At 41.2% G+C, this 20,337-nt stretch overlaps 1 protein-coding gene across 4 annotated transcripts in view; it reads right to left on the reverse strand.

The window, feature by feature from the left end:
• Nucleotides 1-20,337, reverse strand: part of KLHL4 (kelch like family member 4) — a 44,881-nt gene that overhangs the window by 17,656 nt on the left and 6,888 nt on the right. For all 4 annotated transcript variants that reach the window (XM_087877441.1, XM_087877442.1, XM_087877440.1 and 1 more), the window contains exons 2-5: nucleotides 6,743-6,922; nucleotides 4,386-4,522; nucleotides 2,675-2,871; nucleotides 1-183 (exon numbers count right to left, since the gene is read on the reverse strand). The exon at nucleotides 1-183 is cut by the window's left edge and continues 30 nt beyond it. In XM_087877441.1, the coding sequence (XP_087733567.1) occupies nucleotides 1-183; nucleotides 2,675-2,871; nucleotides 4,386-4,522; nucleotides 6,743-6,922 (697 nt within the window). The remainder of the gene's footprint in view (nucleotides 184-2,674; nucleotides 2,872-4,385; nucleotides 4,523-6,742; nucleotides 6,923-20,337) is intronic.

The following is a 20,337-nucleotide window of genomic DNA, read 5'->3' on the forward strand; positions in this document are numbered from 1 at the left end:
AGACAGAAGCATTCCGAGATCTTGTTGCCGTTTGTCTAAATCATGCTGAACCCATATCATTAATGCCTTGAAGATGGATTCTTCATCTGGGACGTTAATGTCATCATTGGAAAGCAGTTTAGCAATTTCACCAGCAGGAAGTAAGAGAAACTCCTGGTTCTTTATGACTTCGGTGAAATGTTCCTTAAGAAGACAACCAAGAAAAGGTATTTAAATGCCATTAAAAAAAAAAAACTACTTAGAAGAATCACAATAATTTACAAGAGATATTCCCACTTTCTCCCTACGGTAAGGTTCTTCCAAAATACTGCTGGATAAAATGACATGCATTCATAATTTAAGAACAGAATACAGAAAAACAGAGTTGGAAGGGACTTTAGAGGTCTTCTAGTCCAACCCCTGCTTTAGCAGGAGAGCCTATACCATCCCAGACAAATGTTCTGCAGTCTTTTCTTAAAAACCTCCCACGATGGAGCACCCACAACTTCTGAAGGCAAGCTAATCCACTGATTGGTTGTTCACACTGTCAGAAATTTCTTCTCAGGAGTGGTGGCCTAGAGGTGGAGCTCCCACCTCACAATCAGGAGTCTGTGAGTTCGATCCTAGGTAGAGGCAGATATTTCTCTCTCTGGGCACCATGAGAATATATCTGCTGAACAAAACTCCGCATTGGCGACAGGAAGGGCATCCGGCCAGTAAAACACTCTGCTAGCTCCATTCAGTTGCCCAGACGCCACCCCGCAAGGGATTATGGGGTCATTAAAAGAGGATGATGGCAGTCAGAAATTTCTCTTTAGTTCTACGTTGGATCTCTCTTTGATAAATTTCTGTCCTTTACTTCTTGTCTTGTCCTCAGCTCAGGCGTCTTGGAAAAGTAGCCTATTTTGGTTTCTCTTTAGAAATATTAGTTTCTTAACATTTTGGATACATAGATCCAAGATGATTAGGGGACTGGAGGCTAAAACATATGAAGAACGGTTGCAGGAACTGGGTATGTCTAGTTTGATGAAAAGAAGTTGTTGGATAACCATTTGTCTGATGTGGTGTAGGGTTTCCTGCCTAAGCAGGGGGTGGACTAGATGACCTCCAAAGTCCCTTCCAACTCTTCTCTTCTCTTCTCTTCTCTTCTCTTCTCTTCTCTTCTCTTCTCTTCCTAATTCTAATTCTATTCTATTCTATTCTATTCTATTCTATTCTATTCTATTCTATTCTATTCTATTCTATTCTATTCTATTCATTCTAGTTCCTGTTTCTCTTTATTCTTCTCTTCTCTTCTCTTCTCTTCTCTTCTCTTCTCTTCTCTTCTCTTCTCCTCTCCTCTCCTCTCCTCTCCTCTCCTCTCCTCTCCTCTCCCCTCTCCTCTTCTACTCTACTCTACTCTACTCTACTCTAATTGTTTCTTATTCTATTCTATTCTATTCTATTCTATTCTATTCTATTCTATTCTATTCATTCTAGTTCCTGTTTCTCTTTATTCTTCTCTTCTCTTCTCTTCTCTTCTCTTCTCTTCTCCTCTCCTCTCCTCTCCTCTCCTCTCCTCTCCTCTCCCCTCTCCTCTTCTACTCTACTCTACTCTAATTGTTTCCTATTCTATTCTATTCTATTCTATTCTATTCTATTCTATTCTATTCTATTCTATTCTATTCTATTCTATTCTATTCTATTCCATTCCATTCCATTCCATTCCATTCTATATAGTTAACTTAAGAAAAGGCTCGTCCATTAGTCTTTCTTTTCTAGAATTTCAGTGCTAACAGTGTGAACTCATAAAAGGAAAAGAGGCAAAGGTTATCTACATATTAAGGCCGTGGCTTGCTAGCAGCTGTTGATTCTGCACAACACTGTTTTCTTAAGAGCCTCGACTTGCTGAGTACGCATTTTCTTTTTTAAAAAAAAATGCAAGAAAAGGGCCTTTGGTGGGAGTGACAAAAGAGGTGATGGCCTCACACCTTCCTGCCCTCTCGTGATGGTTTTCTTTTTTTTTTTTTTTTAAAAAGGAGCCAGGGAAAAATTGTTGCAAACTTCAAAAATAGCCCTGGTTGTTTATGGGAAGTGACTTTATCTGGGGAAGCCAGCAGGAAACGGTTAAGAGTCCAGATCAGTAGTAAAAGTTTTAAAGAGGAATGGAAACCTCTTGCTGGAGTCTTTGAGCTTGGATAAGATCTGAACCTGTTTGCTCCTGTCTTTTCCAATGTCTGAGGGGCAGCCACAAAGAAGTTTAGTTTAATCTTTAGTTTAATGAAAAGTTGGACTAGGGGTGACATGATGGCAGTGTTCCAATATCTCAGGGGCTGCCACAAAGAAGAGGGAGTCAAGCTATTCGCCAAAACACCTGAAGGCAGGACAAGAAGCGATGGGTGGAAACTAACCAAGGAGAGAAGCAACTGGAATTTAGGAGAAATTTCTTGACAGTGAGAACAATTAATCAATGGGACGACTTGCCTCCAGAAGTTGTGAGTGTCCAACACTGGAAGATTTTAAGAATAAAGTAATTGTCTGAAATGGTACAAGGTTTTCTGTATCATTATAGGTTGGATTAGAAGACTCCAAGGTCCCTTCCAACTCTGGTATTCTGTTATTCTTCTCCTCTCCTCTTCTTATTCCTCTTCCAACGCAGCTCCCAGCACAATCTATTGTCAAGCAGTGAATGTGGGGACTGAGTTCCCCTCCTTACCATTGTGTAGACATGGGCCACTTGTAAGAGTTTTGAGCATCCTTGAGCATCTCCAAAGGACCGGATTCCCAAGCAGTTTGAAGGATGAAGTTGCTTCATGAGAAAATTGCAGCAGACCTCAATGACTGGTGAAAGTTGGAGAAGACAAGCTGCGGCCAACAAGCTCTCAATGGTGTCTTCTTTGAGCTCCAACATGCCTTGGTGGTTCAATTTAAAGAAAGAAAGAACAAAAGAATGAAAGAACAAAAGAAAGAAAGAAAGAAAGAAAGAAAGAAAGAAAGAAAGAAAGAAAGAAAGAAAGAAAGAAAGAAGGGAGGGAGGGAGGAAGAAAGGAAGGAAGGAGGAAGGAAAGAAGAAGGAAGGAGGGAAGGAAGGAAGGAGGGAAAGAAGGAAGGAAGAAAGAAAGAAAGAATGAAAGAACGAAAGAAAGAAAGGAGGGAGGGAGGAAGGAAGGAGGAAGGAAAGAAGAAGGAAGGATGGAAGGAAGGAAGGAAGGAAGGAAGAAAGAAAGAAAGAAAGAAAGAAAGAAAGAAAGAAAGAAAGAAAGAAAGAGAAAATGGTAAACATTTTTTAAAAAAGGTCTTGAGAAGTATGAAAGGTCATGAGATATGGGGATAGTTTGGAAATCAATGTCTAACTTACATGGTGTTCTTAATCAGATCAACAATATTTGCCCAGCCAGCTAATCTTAAATTTGTGCAATCTTGACAAAATCATTAATGCATTTTTCAGCAATCTTTCTAAATCCAGTTACCCTGTCGTGACCTCCAGTATTAAGGCAACAACTTTATTTTGATGTGTCAAATATTTACTGAAAGTGTACCTGGCTCATCCTGGTTGATTGGCCAAAGCTAAGCTATGTCAGCTTTAGAATTTTTTGGGTTGTGTCTTTGAGCTTCATGTGAAGATGGTTTGTGAACCCAACTAGTTGAAGTAGAGTGAAGATCTTCATTAAAACATGCCTACTCCACAAGAGGTGGAGGTGCACAGTCTACTAGAGAGAGGTTCCCTGAGGATGGGCTCCAACGTGAGTCTGAAAGCTCAGAAGACTAAACTTCTGGTCCCGGTGACCGACCCAGATTGGATCTTAGAAAAATAATTCTTCTGCCAATAGTTTAAGTGGGAAAGTGAGAAGGTGGTGGGGGGAAATGCAGGGAAATGTTTGGCTCCATACCCTTCTAAATTTCCTCAAAGATCGGCAGTTTGGAAGTTCATTTATTTTGAGATAGCATCGAAACCTGACACAAGGACACATGAGCAGGGGTGGGCTTCAAAGATTTTAGCAAGAGGTTCTCTGCCTGGTTGCTGGGTGGCCGTGGGCATGGTGGGTGTGGCCTAGTCAGCCTCCTGCACCACGGCGGGGTGGGGGGGTTGCTTTCCCTGGGCTCCAGAGGCTTTCTTCGAGCCTCCGAGAGGATGAAAACGGCCTCCCCAGGCTGCAGAGGCCCTCTGGAGGCAGGAAAAGGGCCAAACTTCTGGTACATCCATTTTTTGTCTTCCCCAAGCCTCCGTGAGCACCCTGTACTTACCTGCATCCAAATTGGGCCGCGTGGGGACTCCTGGGAGAGGTGCAGTAGGCAGGGCCAGCCAGGAGTGGGATTTGGAGGTTCTCCGAACGACACAGAATCTTAGCTATAGATTCTCCCGAACCCCTAGCAGCCCACCCCTGTACATGGGGATGATTGCATATGGAAGCTAGTTGAGATCTTACCTGTGTAGGCATAGAGCACAAGGTCCTTCAGGGCATCCGGATCTACACCTTCCATTTTGACTTCCTCTTGTTTTGCTTCCCGGACGTCATTGGTGAACATCGCCGCAAAATAATCGGACACGGCGCTCAGAACCAGCCTGATCCCAAAAGGAAAAAAAGAAAGAAAGAAAGAAATGGTAAGAGCCATGGTGGCGCAGTGGTTAGAATGCAGTACTGCAGGCTAACTCTGCTAACTGTCAACAGTTCGATCCTCACTGGCTCAAAGCTGACTCAGACTTCTATCTTTCCGAGGTCGTTAAAACGAGGACCCAGATTGTTGGGGGCAAGAGGCTGACTCTGTAAACCGCTTAGAGAGGGCTGTAAAGCACTGTGAAGCGGTATATAAGTCTAAATCCTATTGCTATTTCTATCTGTTCTTGATACTGCCGGAAACATATATTTTCATTCTTTGAGAGTTTGTCTTGCTTTAAAATGTTTAACGTTCAAATGACGTGTCAGTGGAGCGATGCTTACTTGATCTACCATCAGCGTCCAACCTCCCTAAAGTCTAGAGAAAAGAGTGAATTGGTATTCAATTTTGTTTAATTATTTTTTTTCTGGAGAAATATTTTGCTTTCCATACAAAGAGGATCTCGTCTGCCAACGAGATACTTAGTTAGATATTCTAAATATTCAAACTCTTCATATTTGAAAGTTGATGGACATCGTCACCAAAGCAAACCATTATTGCCTTTGCACACTTACTTCATGGTTTGTGGGTTTAACTTTTATTTTGCAAATGACATTTGGGTCATTAATTACCCTTTGGGAAGCTAGTTACACAAACAGGTTTTATAGCACGGGGATTTCAAAAGAGTCAGCTGGATTAGTTGCGATTTCTCTACAATAGCCAGAAGTGCAGGCAAGCCAATGATATGGTGACAAAATAGGTTTTCTTTGTGCTTCTAATGGGTTTTAAAGTATGTCTCCAGTCTTTACAGTTCTTATTTTAGAACAGGATAATAAGATTAATTCCGATGTTCTTTGATCTCACTGCACAAAATATCATATATTCCTGTTCATCACCTAGGGATGCCTTTGGTGAGATGGGTGGGTATATAAATTTCAGTTGGTTAGATGATAGATAGATAGATAGATAGATAGATAGATAGATAGATAGATAGACAGATAATTGATAGATGACAGATAGATAATAGATAGATGATAGCTAGTTAAAGAGCGAGAGATAAAGATGGACAGAAAGATATAAATGGATAGATATAAATGTAGGTAGGTAGGTAGGCAGGCAGGCAGGCAGGCAGGCAGGCAGGCAGGCAGGCAGGCAGGCAGGCAGGCAGATGATAGATAGATGATGGATAGTTAAAGAGAGAGAGATAAAGATGGATAGCTTAACGCCTTGTAAGCCGCCCTGAGTCTCCGGAGAAAGGCGGCATATAAATGAAAAAAAAAAGAAAGAAAGAAAGATATAAATGGATAGATATAGATGTACAAAGAAAGAAAGAAAGAAAGAAAGAAAGAAAGAAAGAAAGAAAGAAAGAAAGGAAGGAAAGAAGGAAAGAAGACAGACATAGATGATAGAGAGAAAGAGAGAGATAGAAAGATATAAATGGATAGATATAGATGATACAGAGATGATAGATAGAGATAGATAGATAGATAGATAGATAGATAGATAGATAGATAGATAGATAGATAGATAGATGATGGATAGATAGATAGATGATGATAGATAGATGATGATGATAGATAGATAGATAGAGATAGATAAATAGATGATAGATAGATAGATAGATAGATAGATAGATAGATAGATAGATAGATGATAGATAGATAGATAGATAGATAGATAGATAGATGATGATAGATAGATGATGATGATGATAGATAGATAGATAGATAGAGATAGATAAATAGATGATAGATAGATAGATAGATAGATAGATAGATAGATAGATAGATAGATAGATAGATAGATAGATAGATGATAGATGATAGAGAAAGACAGGTTAGAGGGAGAGATATGCATGTGAGAGAGAGAAAGAGAGTGTGTGTGTGTGTGTGTGAGAGAGAGAGAGAGAGAGAAGAAGAAGAAGAAGAAGAAGAGAGCGGGAAGGTGAGCAGTCTGAGGAGATTCTTGTACAATAGGTAGAACACAATAAAGCATTTGAAGGACTTGATCCTTACACGTGTGGATCTAGTTCTTTGCGCTGGGCAGAATGTGACCATAATCAAATCTTACGTGATTACGGTGTCTCATTCATTTCCAAAACTTGTACGGCAATCTTAAGTCCATATTATCCAGGCCAATCGATGTTTCCTAAGTTGGGATGTAGAAAAGAACAGGTCAAAATACCTACCTGTGAGCAGGGATCTTGTGGTCTCCAGCAATGAGAAGAACATCGCAGAGCTGCTTCTGCTGCAGGTAGTTCTCCATCTTGCGGAAAGTTTGCTCGGCGTGGTTTGTGGAATGGAAACAGGTATCAGTTCCATTACTGTTCGCCCCCATGGAGGAGGAGGAGGAGCTGCTCACGGATAGCCTGTTAGAGAGGAAATGAACTGCTTTGACCAAGGTAATTGCTGCTTATGGAAATTACCACATTGAGAGGCCCAGGAGGTAGATTAATTTATTTACTTCATGTATTTAATGACGTTAATTAATGACGTTCCCCTGGAATTATTATTTTTTTATTTGGAATCATATACTAGGACCGTGATGGCAAACCTGTGGCACGCAGAGCCCTCTCTGCAGGCACACGAGCTGTCGCCCCGGCGCAGCTCCACCACACATGCATGTATGTCTCTCACTGGCCAGCTGGTTTTCGAGTCTCTGCCACACATGTGTGAGGTGCATGCGGGAGATGCGCAGGGGAGAGTCACATGTGCATGTGCAGGGGGGCACCCAGGGGGGTTTGTGCATGCATTGCATTGTGGGTGGGCGTGCATGCTTTTGGCACTTGGTGTCGAAAAGGTTAGCTATCACTGCACTAAGACATGTACCAATGGTGGGTTTCAAATTTTTTTACTGGCGGTTCTGTGGGTGTGGCTTGGTGGGCGTGGCATGGCTTGGTGGGCGTGGCTTGGTGGGTGTGGCAGAGGAAGGATACTATAAAATCTCCATTCCCACCCCGCTCCAGGGGAAGGATACTGTAAAATCTCCATTCCCACCCCAATCCAGGAGAAGGTTACTGCAAAATCCCCATTTCCTCCCGATCAGCTGGGACTTGGGAGGCAGAGAATAAATGGAAGAATTTTTACTACCGGTTCTCCGAACTATTCAAAATTTCTGCTACCGGTTCTCCAGAATTTCTAGAGTTTCAGAACCTGATGAAACTCACCTCTGATATGTACCAAGGGACAGCTTCTTTTTTTCCCTTTGACATTTAAGAGGTAATAGGGATCCCCTGCAAAATTGTTTACAGAAGATAAATAATAGACAGGAAAACAATTCAGCAAGCCAGGAACACAAGGAACCCAGATTAAGTTAATGGTTAATGGTTCTCACTGTCAGGAAATTTCTCCTTAGTTCTAGGTTGCTTCTCTCCTTGATTAGTTTCCACCCATTACTTCTTAATCCTGCCTTCTGGTGTTTTGGAGAATAGCTTGACTCCCTCTTCTTTGTGGAAGCCCCTGAGATATTGGAAGACTGCTACCATGTCAGCCCAGTCCTTCTTTTCATCAGACTAGACATACCCAATTCCAGCAACCGTTCTTTATATGTTTTAGCCTCCAGTCCCCTAATCAACTTTGTTGCTCTTCTCCTAATTGTTTTTAAAATGACGACAGAATCAAGAGACAGCTCCGTCTTGAAGTTGCAAGGTTGTTGAGTTCACCACACTCCAAGTGGAATATTTATTGTAGCATGCTCAGGAACTTTATCTGGAAATCATGTCTCGTGCACAGCATTTGCTTCGGCGCATTTTTCAGTTTCCTGTTCTTATATCCATGCCTGGAATAGTTTTGTCTTTTCTATTGATAGACTCAAAGTACTCATTGTAGTAACATCCATTGTCCTCACCTACATGCACACAGTTTCCTTTCCCTCCAATAAAGAAGCTCAAAGTTGTTGGACTCCGGGGACATCAGTTCCATGGGCCTCAAAGAAAAGAAATGGAAACAACAGCAGCTGTCCCTCTGTTAGTTCATGCCCGTTCTCAATATATCCCTTCCTGAATCATCTTCTCAGCATCTTCTCAAATTTCATCTTTCTCATCCACAAGCCAATTATTTCCCAACACAGCAGCTTCTTGGGAGTTCTGTAAGGTGAAACAAGCTTTCTTAACAAAAACCTGTTCTATTATTTATATTCCTGTCAAAGCCAAAGACATGGAACCGGTGAAAGAATCAGCCAAGATTTGAAGGTTCACCTATAACTCTACGCTCATAATAGAATGCTTACAAGCCATAGACTAAAGAGCTACAGATAGCAAACAGAGCTACGGAGAATTAATGACTGACCTTCAGAATGCTAACAACCAGATGATTGCTAAGAAATATAAATCCTTCCATTCCCCATTGTTCAGCCAGAAGCCTTCTTGGATGTGAAGTGAAACATCTTCAAGGAAAACACCAAGAAAGTCCAGTTGACTTTTGAAAAGCGTGGTTGCCTTTGGAACAACCCTGATATGGATGATTGAGAATCTCTGTAGACATACAGACAGTGTATTAAGTAAACCAACAAAGCACATGGTAGCTTGTTGTGTGGTTTGTGAACCTGTTGTGGCCTGCGGGCAACCAGCAGAGCTGGCAGCAGAGTCAGACAGTGAGGAGGTTGGGGAGAAACATGGGCCAGTCCTGGGGGCTGGGGAAAGCTCGGATGAGGGCCCTGTGTCGGAGGCAGAGAGGGAGCTAGACAGCAGTGAGGCAGAGGAACAGCTGGAGCCTGTTCCCAGTGTGTGCATACGCAGAGCTGCCAGAACAACTAAGAAAGCAGGGTGGACTTGGGAGTAAAGCCACACCTTGGAGGTGATTGGCCCCTCCCATAGGAAACAAAAGAGGAGCGAACAGGGAGTGGGCTTTTGCAGGAAACAATTCATTCATTCGGTCATTTCAAGAGTGGAAAGTTCTGTTCGTGACTCTAAGAGACTCTGTGCCAAGTTTTGCCTTACGTTGCATTTGGAAACTAGTTATCTGGCAGCTTTCCAAGCGAGATAAGGTTTGTGTTGATAAATATGCCTCTGAAAGACTGTTTGCCAAGCCTTGCTGACTGTGAATGAAAGGAATTCACAGTTGTGTAAATAAAAGGGGTTTTGCCGGGACCAAAACTCTGCTCCATACTTTCTAAGAAACCCTAGGTCAGAACAGAACCAAGTTTCGTAAGCTATCATTTGTCAAATAGGGATGAGTGACTTTTGTTGGTTCCCGGTGACATTAGGCAGTCTGATCCACAAAGGATTGGGTGATGGGAAAAAAAGGGCCTTCAAAATCTTTCAAGAGTTCATCCGGGTCTCCTGGAAGTTGACAAAAATCAGAGCTCTTGCAAGTTACATGAAGTCTCCTGAGATCTCAAATGAAGCCATCACATTTCCAGGAGGTTTTGGTGAGATACAATAGACAAGACTTGGGCATGTGTGCACAAAAGCTTTGCAGAATTTTAACAAGGCCTCTTTGGAGAGTCCAGGAGATCTCCTGGAGGAATCGATTGGCATATACTACAGATTCCCCTTTTCTTAGAAAGGTAATTCTGATGAAGTATTTGAAAGGACTGGATAATTGTCACCTGATGAAGAACATCTCATTATGCATCCAAATATCTCAGGAGACATGCCTCCACATACATGATAATAAATTAAATTGTCCTAGTGCTGTGCAACTCAGAATCATCTGCTTGGCTTGTCAGGTAAATACCCAATTATGGTTTGATTAGTTGCCCAAGTCAGAAGGCTGCAAAATGGAAAAGAATGATTGCAACTTGGGACCCATTGCACGAATCCAGAAGAGAAGGGCTGGGGCCTGAAAAATCTGATTTATTTGCAATTGCTGTGAGCTACTGATCTAATTATGCAAGATTCAGTAATTGTTCACCCAGCTGCTCTATTATAATTGCTTTTGCAATTAATCTTCTTTATTTTTGTAATTGCTTATACATTTTAATATCTGATTTAGGTAAGAATGATTACAAGAAAATGACTTGCCAAATGAATGGCCAAGATGAAGACCGGGAGACTGGTTTGTATAGGAAAATGCATTTCCATGTTTGCTTGGATTTTGTGTCTGCTTTTTCAACTGAGAAAGATCCTTTTTTATATATATATATACGGTGGGATGGATTTTCTAACAAAAATCATGCCCGCATAAATTTGATTTCAGCATATAACCCTTCACCCATTTAGTTCTAAGCAAGCTGCAACGAACTCTGTGGGATGGTAGAAAGTTAGCGCCCACCCCTCCTAGAAGAATGAAATATTTTAGGAAATATTAAAAAGGCAGAATATTATATTTCCCCTGAAAGAGAAAGAGAAATCTTAAGGGAGACCGAAACTCAGAGCCACAGTTCCCTGTCCCCAAGCAGATACTAAGCGGAGACCAGCTTTTAGAAATGCAGATTTGGTAATCCATTCAAGACAGGATCTTTTGAACAAAGGCAGAATTAGGTAGAATGGTAGGATCAGCCCTCACTGAAGATCCAAACCAGGAAAGCCATTAAGACACAATAGGAATGGCCCAACACCTGTTCAGGACACAAGCCTCTTTGTTACATGATCTCAGAGAGTCCAGGCTTCAATCAAACTTAACTCAGACAACCTAAAAGGTTAGTTATGACCCTTACAGCAACCAATAGAATACACGCTCTTGCCACAGGAACAGGAAGCTCAAGTTCAAAGCCCAGAGAGGGTATAAATAACCCTCACTCTCCACTCCATGTGGTCAGCTACCCAGAATCACACGTGCTTGGTGGTTCTGCTTCATTAAACCATCTTTCCAATCAGCCTCCATGTTTCCAGTGTCTTTCTCCCCACTTGGAACTAAACCAGAGGGATATTTAAATAGGATTTAAAGCCAAGTTGACGGATTTACTGTATTTTGTAGTAGAATTTGGAATTTCCTAGCACATTGAGCACATATTCCCACTTGATTCCTTTGCCATAGACTTCTGGTTGTAATTCGTGGAGAGCTACTTGCATTCATGTACTTAGCATGTATAGCTAAGGTTCCATCATGCAACATTTATACGGATATCATCATTGTCATATCAAGATCCTGCCTCCAAAAATTGTTATGGGCACTGGTAATTGAGCACTAACCAGAGAAGATGCTGAGAACGTGTGTGGCATGATGCACACCTCCAAAGTGGTGTGTCATTTTGCATGAGCTGTCAGAAAGGCCCACCATAATTAGAAACGGTGGTTTCCGTAGAAACAGCCTCATTGGAGAAGCAGCTTGCTGTCCTGATAATACCTTTCAGGCTGTTCTTTTGATTATGCCGAAGACTAGATTTGCTGTCAAAAGATGACATTATGGAAGTGAGAGGAGAGAGGGACGGCAAGTGTAGCAGGGAATGCAAAAGACAGAGAGAGGAGGAGAGAGAGAGAGACCCAACATAAAGTCAAGAAGAAAATACTTCTCTAGCAGTGTAAACCAAATCTTGGTTAGATGTACACATGAAGTTATGAGAATCACTCTCTACATGTTCAGCAACATCCAGTTTGTAACAAGGATGGGATCTGCCCCTGCCAAATCTTAAGATTGATTGATTGAGTCTTCATTGATTGAATCTTCATTGATTGACTGATTGAGTCTCCATTGGTTGATTGATCGATTGAGTCTTCATTGATTGATTGATTGATTGATTGATTGAGTCTTCATTGATTGATTGATTGAGTCTTCATTGATTGATTGATTGAGTCTTCATTGATTGATTGATCGATTGAGTCTTCATTGATTGATTGATTGATTGAGTCTTCAGATTAAGATCTGAACATGCTGCAGGAGCTAATCTAATAATAAACTAATAATAGAACCTCACCAATTCAGCCCCTGTTTATAAGTTGTTAAGTTTTAGTCCTACAGTAGCTGAACTAAGGAATTTGGCTAGGCTGCTCTGAAAACTTAATGCAAATATCTCGCCAATATGGGGAAAAAAATCTCAGAATAATCCCTTTCTCTCACTTGTGTATTTTAACAATTCATCATCTTGCCGTCACTCTTTGGGTCCTGATTATAAAAGATACTGACAGAAATTAATAGGCATTGGCAGCTTTGAATACTGGTGAACAGAAGGAGAGATGCCTAAATCTACACTGAAGTGTGATTTCATTTGGGCTAAGAAAAACAGAAAAAGGCTGCAGGCTTGAGATGAAATGAAAAGACTGGACATTCTGTGCTGATTTGAAGGCTGATCTCATCTCTGTCAGGAAATCTGAGTTCGGATGCAATGTTTGTTGCTAAAAATGTATAACTAAGTGAGACACAGATGTGTAAAGAGAATCGAAACACAGCTATCCACCTGTATTAATTTTTATTTTTTCAACCTTCCATTTTATTGCATTATCAACACATCCTTCCCTTCCCTTCCCCCTTCTCTCCTTTTCTCTTCTAGGATCCTTCCTTCCTTCCTTCCTTCCTTCCTTCCTTCCTTTGTTCGTTCCTTCCTTCCTTCCTTCCTTCCTTCCTTCCTTCCTTCCTTCCTTCCTTCCTTCCTTTCTCTTCCCCCTTTCCCTTTTCTCCCTCCCTTTCTCTTCTAGGATCCTTCCTTCCTTCCTTTCCCTTCCTAAATCTTGTAGAATCTTAATAATGGCTAGATTTCAAGAGTCAGAATAGTATATGTGAATCAAGATATATTTTTACCTTTTCCTTATTTTTATAACACTATTTTAATATTTATGCTATGATGATTCTTTCATGAGTTTTATCGAAAGGTTGCTCACCTGGACTCTTTGAGCCAGAGGATAGAAATGTTGTAAATAAATACACAAATTGTGTTCCAGCCACAATTATTTTAGCTCTTTTTTAAATAAGTAAATTGCCAATAAACTCACTAAATTGGTTGAATGACATTTCATAGTTAGAAACCGGGCTTCTGGTAAATAGCAATTTTTGTGTGTTCCTAAATGAGATACCCACAAACTCTTATAAAAGCCAATTCTTCAGTGAAGGAGACAAAAAATGTATGAGAGACTAGGAAGACTAATGGAGAGAGGGAAAAAACAAAAATTAAATGTATATAAAATGTCTGAAGAAATGTCTCCTGGAAGCCTCCTCTGAGAAGGAAGATTGTGAGACATTTAGCAGAGTAGACCTAGAAGGACCAGGTCTTTGAACCAGAAGAAGAGCAGAAGGAGACGATAGTGTGACATTTAGCAGAGTAAACACTGAAGGACCAAGTCTTTGAATCAGAAGAAGGGAAGAAGGAGACTATGGTGAGACATTTAGCAGAGTAGACCCAGGAGGATGAGGTCCTTCAACCAGAAGAAGGGAAGAAGGAGACCATGCTGAGACATTTAGCAGAGTAGACATAGAAGGACCAAGTCTTTGAATCAGAAGAATGGAAGAATGATGTCCTCCTGTTTTTGAGCCTGTCCCTGAAGAATTCAGCTCCAAATCTATGTATCTTCCACCCCATCCATGTTCATTATTTGAAACATAGCTACCCCCGTTTCTGGATCCTATGTTTACATGGAAAACTGCTTGTCATTGGTTGATTAATTCAGGACTTGATGAATGTCTTAAGTAGTCTGACTCTGAGATTCAGTAGTTGATTAGCTTTAATTATACTCAAGCAGAGCCTAATCCTTTGTATAACCATAAAGTAACATTCTCATAGCCCAAGTTCGGATCCTGCTTTAAACCACACCATTCAATTTGGAAACCTGGATATCTTGTTTGGACTGTATTGCAACTTCTCTTTGCCTTCAATCATGGTTGCAATTCCATCAAATGTGACATTATTTTGAATCAAGCTTGGAAAACCGGAATTGAAAATGAAATTTCTTTGACAAATTTACGACCGCTACAGATTTATAACCTTGAACTGCTTGACTTTCTGAGTTTACTTTAAGGTGCCAAGAAAGATAACAGTCTACTATTTATTAAACCAAGTGACAGCTCAATTTCCTATGAAACTTCAGGGTAGTCCACATGAAGCCTGTTTCGTTTTTCTTCCTGTTGAAATTCAAGGCTGTTTAAACAGTGAATGTATTCTTATTCTTATTTGCACCAGAACTGATTAGGAAGGTGACAGAGCCAATAGAATAGAATAGAATAGAATAGAATAGAATAGAATAGAATAGAATAGAATAGAATAGAATAGAATAGAATAGAATAGAATAGAGAATGGAATGGAGTGGAGTGGAGTGGAGTGGAGTGGAGTGGAGTGGAGTGGAGTGGAGTGGAGTGGAGTGGAGTAGAGTAGAGTAGAGTAGAGTAGAGTAGAATAGAATAGAATAGAATAGAATAGAATAGAATAGAATAGAATAGAATAGAATAGAATAGAATAGAATAGAATAGAGATTGGAATAAATAGAAAATAGAATAGAATAGAATAGAATAGAATAGAATAGAAAATAGAATAGAATAGAATAGAATAGAATAGAATAGAATAGAATAGAATAGAATAGAATAGAGAATGGAATGGAATGGAGTAAAGTAGAGTAGAGTAGAGTAGAGTAGAGTAGAGTAGAGTAGAGTAGAGTAGAGTAGAGTAGAGTAGAGTAGAATAGAATAGAATAGAATAGAATAGAATAGAATAGAATAGAATAGAATAGAATAGAATAGAATAGAATAGAATAGAATAGAATAGAATAGAATTCTTTATTGGCCAAGCGTGATTGGACACACAAGGAATTTGTCTTGGTTCATACACATATAGGGAAAACAAAATAAATTATAGATTCTGCATTTAAAAATAGGAGCGTGTCATAGGTTCACCATCACATCCCTAGTCCTTCTTTTCTCTAGATTAGAGATACTCAATTCCTGCAACTGTCCTTCACATGTTTTAGTCTCCAGCTCCCTGATCATCTTTGATGCTCTTCCCTGCACTCTTTCCAGAGTCCCAACATCTTTCTTTCTCATCTGCTTAGTCTGAAGTATCTCCTTCTGTTTGCCCTAAACAAGGAAGGGCTAATGTGGAAACAATACGTGTTTATTTTAACCGTTTTCCTGTGTTTAGGATGGAAAAAAAGAAACATAACAGAAGGGCCTTCCCCACCCACCACCCACCCCACCATTCAGCAAACCCTTTCAACCCTTTGTGAACATTTGGTTAACGCCTGAGAAAAACAACTTTTTTTGGAAAGGTTCTGCAGGCCATAAATGAAAAGACAACCCAGGACATGCAGGAAGAGTAAAGGTATCAAAGTGGTGTTTGGACCAGACTGGATTTCAATCAACAGGCAACTGTACACTCATTTTTAGAAAGACATAAAACAGTTCATAGAAATGCAGTCTAAGAGCACTTAAGCACTAATGGACAATTAAAGGTTATTTGATGGTTGAACCATGCGTTTCTGAACTATTTATCAGTTTAGAAGGTTGTCCTTACTTTTAGTTGTTAGCCGAGTCACAGAATATCAGAGTTTGAAGCGACCTTGGAGGTCTTCTACTCTAAGCCCCTGCTCAAGCAGGAAACCCTAAACCTGTTGTGGCTCCGTTACCTGAGCCTGTGTCATCGGCAGGAGAGGACTCCGAGAGTGAAGGAGAGGAGTTGGCAAGGCCTCCCTCTCCAGGACCCTCCTCTCTGGCAATGCCTTTGGTGCCCGCCAAAGGGCAAGAGATAGGCCCAGGGCCAAGCACGTCCACGCAGCCACAGGTGGACAGTAATGAGGGAGATGAGTCTTGGCTGGATCCTTGGCAGCGTCGCAGAGATAAGCGCATGCAACAGAAGAAGAGGTGTGCCAGGGATTAAGTTGAGTCACTGGACCACACCCCACAGGGTATAAAAGGGGGTGAGGTGGCCATTCAGACTCTGTGATGGACAAAACTAACTACTATCGAGTCACATTGCATCTTTGGAAACAACATTATCTGCCTTGGATTTATTTTACAAACTGGACAATTCTTGAACTGTGTGTATTTTGTTTATGAGTAAAGTTCTTGGCAAGCAGCTACTGGGTTGCTGCCAAGCTTCTTATCGGAAGAATTGGTTGTCTGCCAGTTTATTTAACCCCCGGCTGTCTGTTTGTGTGCGTGTGTGAGACGGGGACAGAACAAAACCCATGATGGTGAACCTATGGCATTGGTGTCACAGGTGGCACGTGGAGCCATATTGGTGGGCATGTGAACTCAGCTCCAGCCAGCTGATTTTTGGGCCTTCTGGGCTCACCGGAAGTCAGGAAACACACTGTTTCCGGCCTCCGGAGGGCCTCTGGGTGGGGTGGGAAAGGCCGTTTTCACCCTCCCCAGGTTCCCAGAAAGGCTCTGCAGCCTGGGGAAAGTGAAAAACGGGCCTACCGTGCCCACCATGCCATTGCATGCCAAAAGCAGGGGGAGAGCAGGGGGGTCATGCGTGCATGCACAGGGGGCGGGGCGCATAGAATTTTGGATGTGGGCATGCGCGTGACCATCCCCACCCCGCACTCCCCCCCACTTTTGGCATGCGATGACAAAAAGGTTAGCCATCACTGGTCTAGTGGTTAAAGCACCAGGCTAGGAAGCTGGGGACTGTGAGTTCTAGTCCCGCCTTAGGCCATAAAAGCTGGCTGGATGGCTTTGGGCCAAGCACCAGGAGTTCTAATCCCACCTTAGGCATGCAAACTAGCTAGGTGACTTTGGGCCAATTACCAGGAGACTGAGTTTTAGTCCCACCTTAGCCAATGAATTTGGGCCAATCACTAGGTGATGGTGAGTTCTAGTCTCATCATAGACACCAAAGCCAGTTGAGTGATTTTGGGTTAGTCCCTCAGCCCAACTCACCTCACATGGTTGTTGTTGTGGGAAAAATAGGAGGTGGTAGTTATTTTGGGTATGTCTGCCACCTTAAATAATTTGTAAAAAATAATAAAGGCAGGATATACATAAATAAGCAAATATTCAGTTTGACTCTTAAATATGTACCCAGAAAAATATAGTGCTTTCTCTTGACCTGTACAAGTTGAGAATATAACCTTAAAAGTTACTTTGTCCAACAGTTGTTCTGCTCTGTTTAGAGCAAGGGTCAGCAACCCGCAGCTCTGAAGCCGCATGTGGCTCCTTCATCCCTCTGCTGTGGCTCCCTGTCACCCAAAATATACAACCACCAATGTGCGACACCCGCCGGCACACAATTTATTGAGCTTTTTAACCCCCAGTAGGCCAACCATGGATAAATAAGTTTTTTTTATACATAGCATAAAGGTAAAAAATAATATATGAAGTGTTATCTTCATTTTAGATGTCAAAAGGCTTTTGTGGCTCCCGGTGTTTTCTTTTCTGTGGGAAACGGGTCCAAATGGCTCTTTGAGTGTTTAAGGTTGCCGACCTCTGGTTTAGAGAATATAATTCCTACAGTAAATTGAAGATCAACAGCCGTGGTGGCACAGTGGTTAGAATGCAGTACTGTAGGCTACTTCTGCTGACTGCCGGCTGCCTGCAATTTGGCAGTTCGAATCTCACCTGGCTCAAGGTTGACTCAGCCTTCCATCCTTCCAAGGTGGGTAAAATGAGGACCCAGATTGTTGGGGGCAAGAGGCTGACTCTGTAAACCGCTTAGAGAGGGCTGTAAAAGCATACTGTGAAGCGGTATATAAGTCTAAGTGCTATTGCTATAGCTATATATTGGCTTTTATCTGTTGTCTTCTGTCTCTGTTATTTGAACAAGCATTTATGACTCCAGCAAGAAGAGCTGCAAGGGAAGAATATTGACAGATCCTGCCACTTTTTGAATAGAAACAGTGTCTGAGGTTGGCTAGGAAACCAACTTCACAGAATATGAACAGAATGGATGGCCATGGAAACAGTGAATCTAAAATATCCAGGCAAGAAAGATGCTAGTTATTGAGAAGGGGTGGACAGAAAAAAACAGAAACAGAAGCAAAAAACCAGGCGTGATGGAAAATCAGAAAATTACATTGTCAGTGAACGTATCTCTGGCTTTAGGAGGATGTGAGTGACCGCATTTAGAAGAGGAAAGAACAGAAAAATGCCTGAAAGAGTCCAAATGTAGTTTAAATTGTTTCTGATATTATTCTTAGTGCGTGAAGGAAAGGGAAGACCATGGGGTTATATTTTTTTAAACAATAGTATATTTTAGGACAGTTTTTAACGATATTCTACTGTGCATAGTTTTTCATGGTTTGATATTTTCACTATTTTTTACTTGTCTTATAACTTGTAAACCACCCAGAGTAACATTGTGGGGGAGAAGGCTGGCATAAAAGATAGATAGATAGATAGATAGATAGATAGATAGATAGATAGATAGATAGATAGATAGATAGATAGATAGATAGATAGACAGACAGACAGACAGACAGACACAGATAACAGATGACAGATGATAGATAGATAGATAGATAGATAGATAGATAGATAGATAGATAGATGATAGATAGAACCCTGTGCATTGATTGTAAATGGAAAGTCCAATGGAAATCAAGTATTAATTCTACAAATCAGATCCCGAGCAAGATCCTAATCACGGAAGGAAAGCAGAACAAGGTATGGGAGGAAGGATGCATGAATGTAGTAGAAATGTTCTTAAGAGAAATGTTTTTCTCTTAGAAAAAGTTGCCTAGCTTGAAATAGTTGGTAGACAAGAAACAAGTACTCAACGTATTTGCCCCGATCATGCCTAAGGCTTCCAAAATTTCCACTGCAAAGTCCTTCTGGGGAAACTGCCCATCGTAACATTTTTTTCTACACATTCTTTCTAATCTGAAGATCAACGACAGGCACACCTAGGTATGGAATGAGTTCACGAAAGAAATTGTGGTAGACAACAAACTAAATCTTTCCCTGTGACCAGCATAATTTAACCCTCTGTATAATGCAAGCTTATGCAGTTCCAATACATCTGCTGCTCCCTGTTAAGTCTTTAGTCTTTTCTCTCACCTCTTTCTGCTCTTTCAACTGTTTGCACCGCAGAGCTAGCTTATTATGAGCGGTGGTGACGCAGTGGTTAGAGTGCGGTATTGCAGGTTACTTCTACTGACTGCTGGGAATGACTATTTCAGACAATGACTACTTCAGCTTCAACCACAACAATACAGGAGCAAATAATAGATACAAACTCAAGGTAAACCGCTCCAAACTCGATTGCGGAAAATACTTCAGTAACAGAGTGGTCAATGCCTGGAATGCACTACCTGACTCTGATGTTACTTCCCCAAACCCCCAAAACTTTAACCTTAGACTGTCTACGGTTGACTTCACCCCATTCCTAAGAGGTCTGTAAGGGGCGTGCATAAGTGCACCAACATGCCTACCGACCCTGTCCTAAAGTCCCCATTTATTCAAATCCATTTCCTGTATTCATAATCATGTTTATACTTATATCTGTTGTCTAATACAGATTTCAGCACCTGAAATCTAGCAGGTTCTGACAGGTTCTGGAGAACCGGTAGCGGAAATTTTGAGTAGTTCGGAGAACCAGCAAATACCACCTCTGGCTGGCCCCAGAGTGGGGTGGGATGGAGATTTTGCAATATCCTTCCCCTGGAGCGGGCAGGGAATGGGGATTTTGCAATATCCTTCCCTTGTCATGCCCACCAAGCCACACCGCTCCCACCAAGCCACGCCCACATAACCGGTAGTAAAAAAAATTGGATTTCACCACTGGTCTAATACATGCTTGACAAAATAAATAAACTAAAAATTAAAAAAAAAAAACAAATCTTTCTGGATGACATGATATTATTGTTTCCAGAGAAGCAATGGATATTTCATGGCTCTCTTTCTGATAAGCTTAGCTGACATACCCGCTCCCCGAAAAAAACCCAATTATCTCTTCCTTTCCACCTCATTTCCCAGATTTGTTCTCCCCTTACCTCTGTTGAAAAATAAAGATCCGATTGGTAAGTATTTTTTTGACAATAAGCCA

This window comes from Pantherophis guttatus, chromosome 12, assembly GCF_059756535.1.
Source record: "Pantherophis guttatus breed Tessera chromosome 12, ASM5975653v1, whole genome shotgun sequence".
Taxonomy (NCBI): domain Eukaryota; kingdom Metazoa; phylum Chordata; class Lepidosauria; order Squamata; family Colubridae; genus Pantherophis; species Pantherophis guttatus.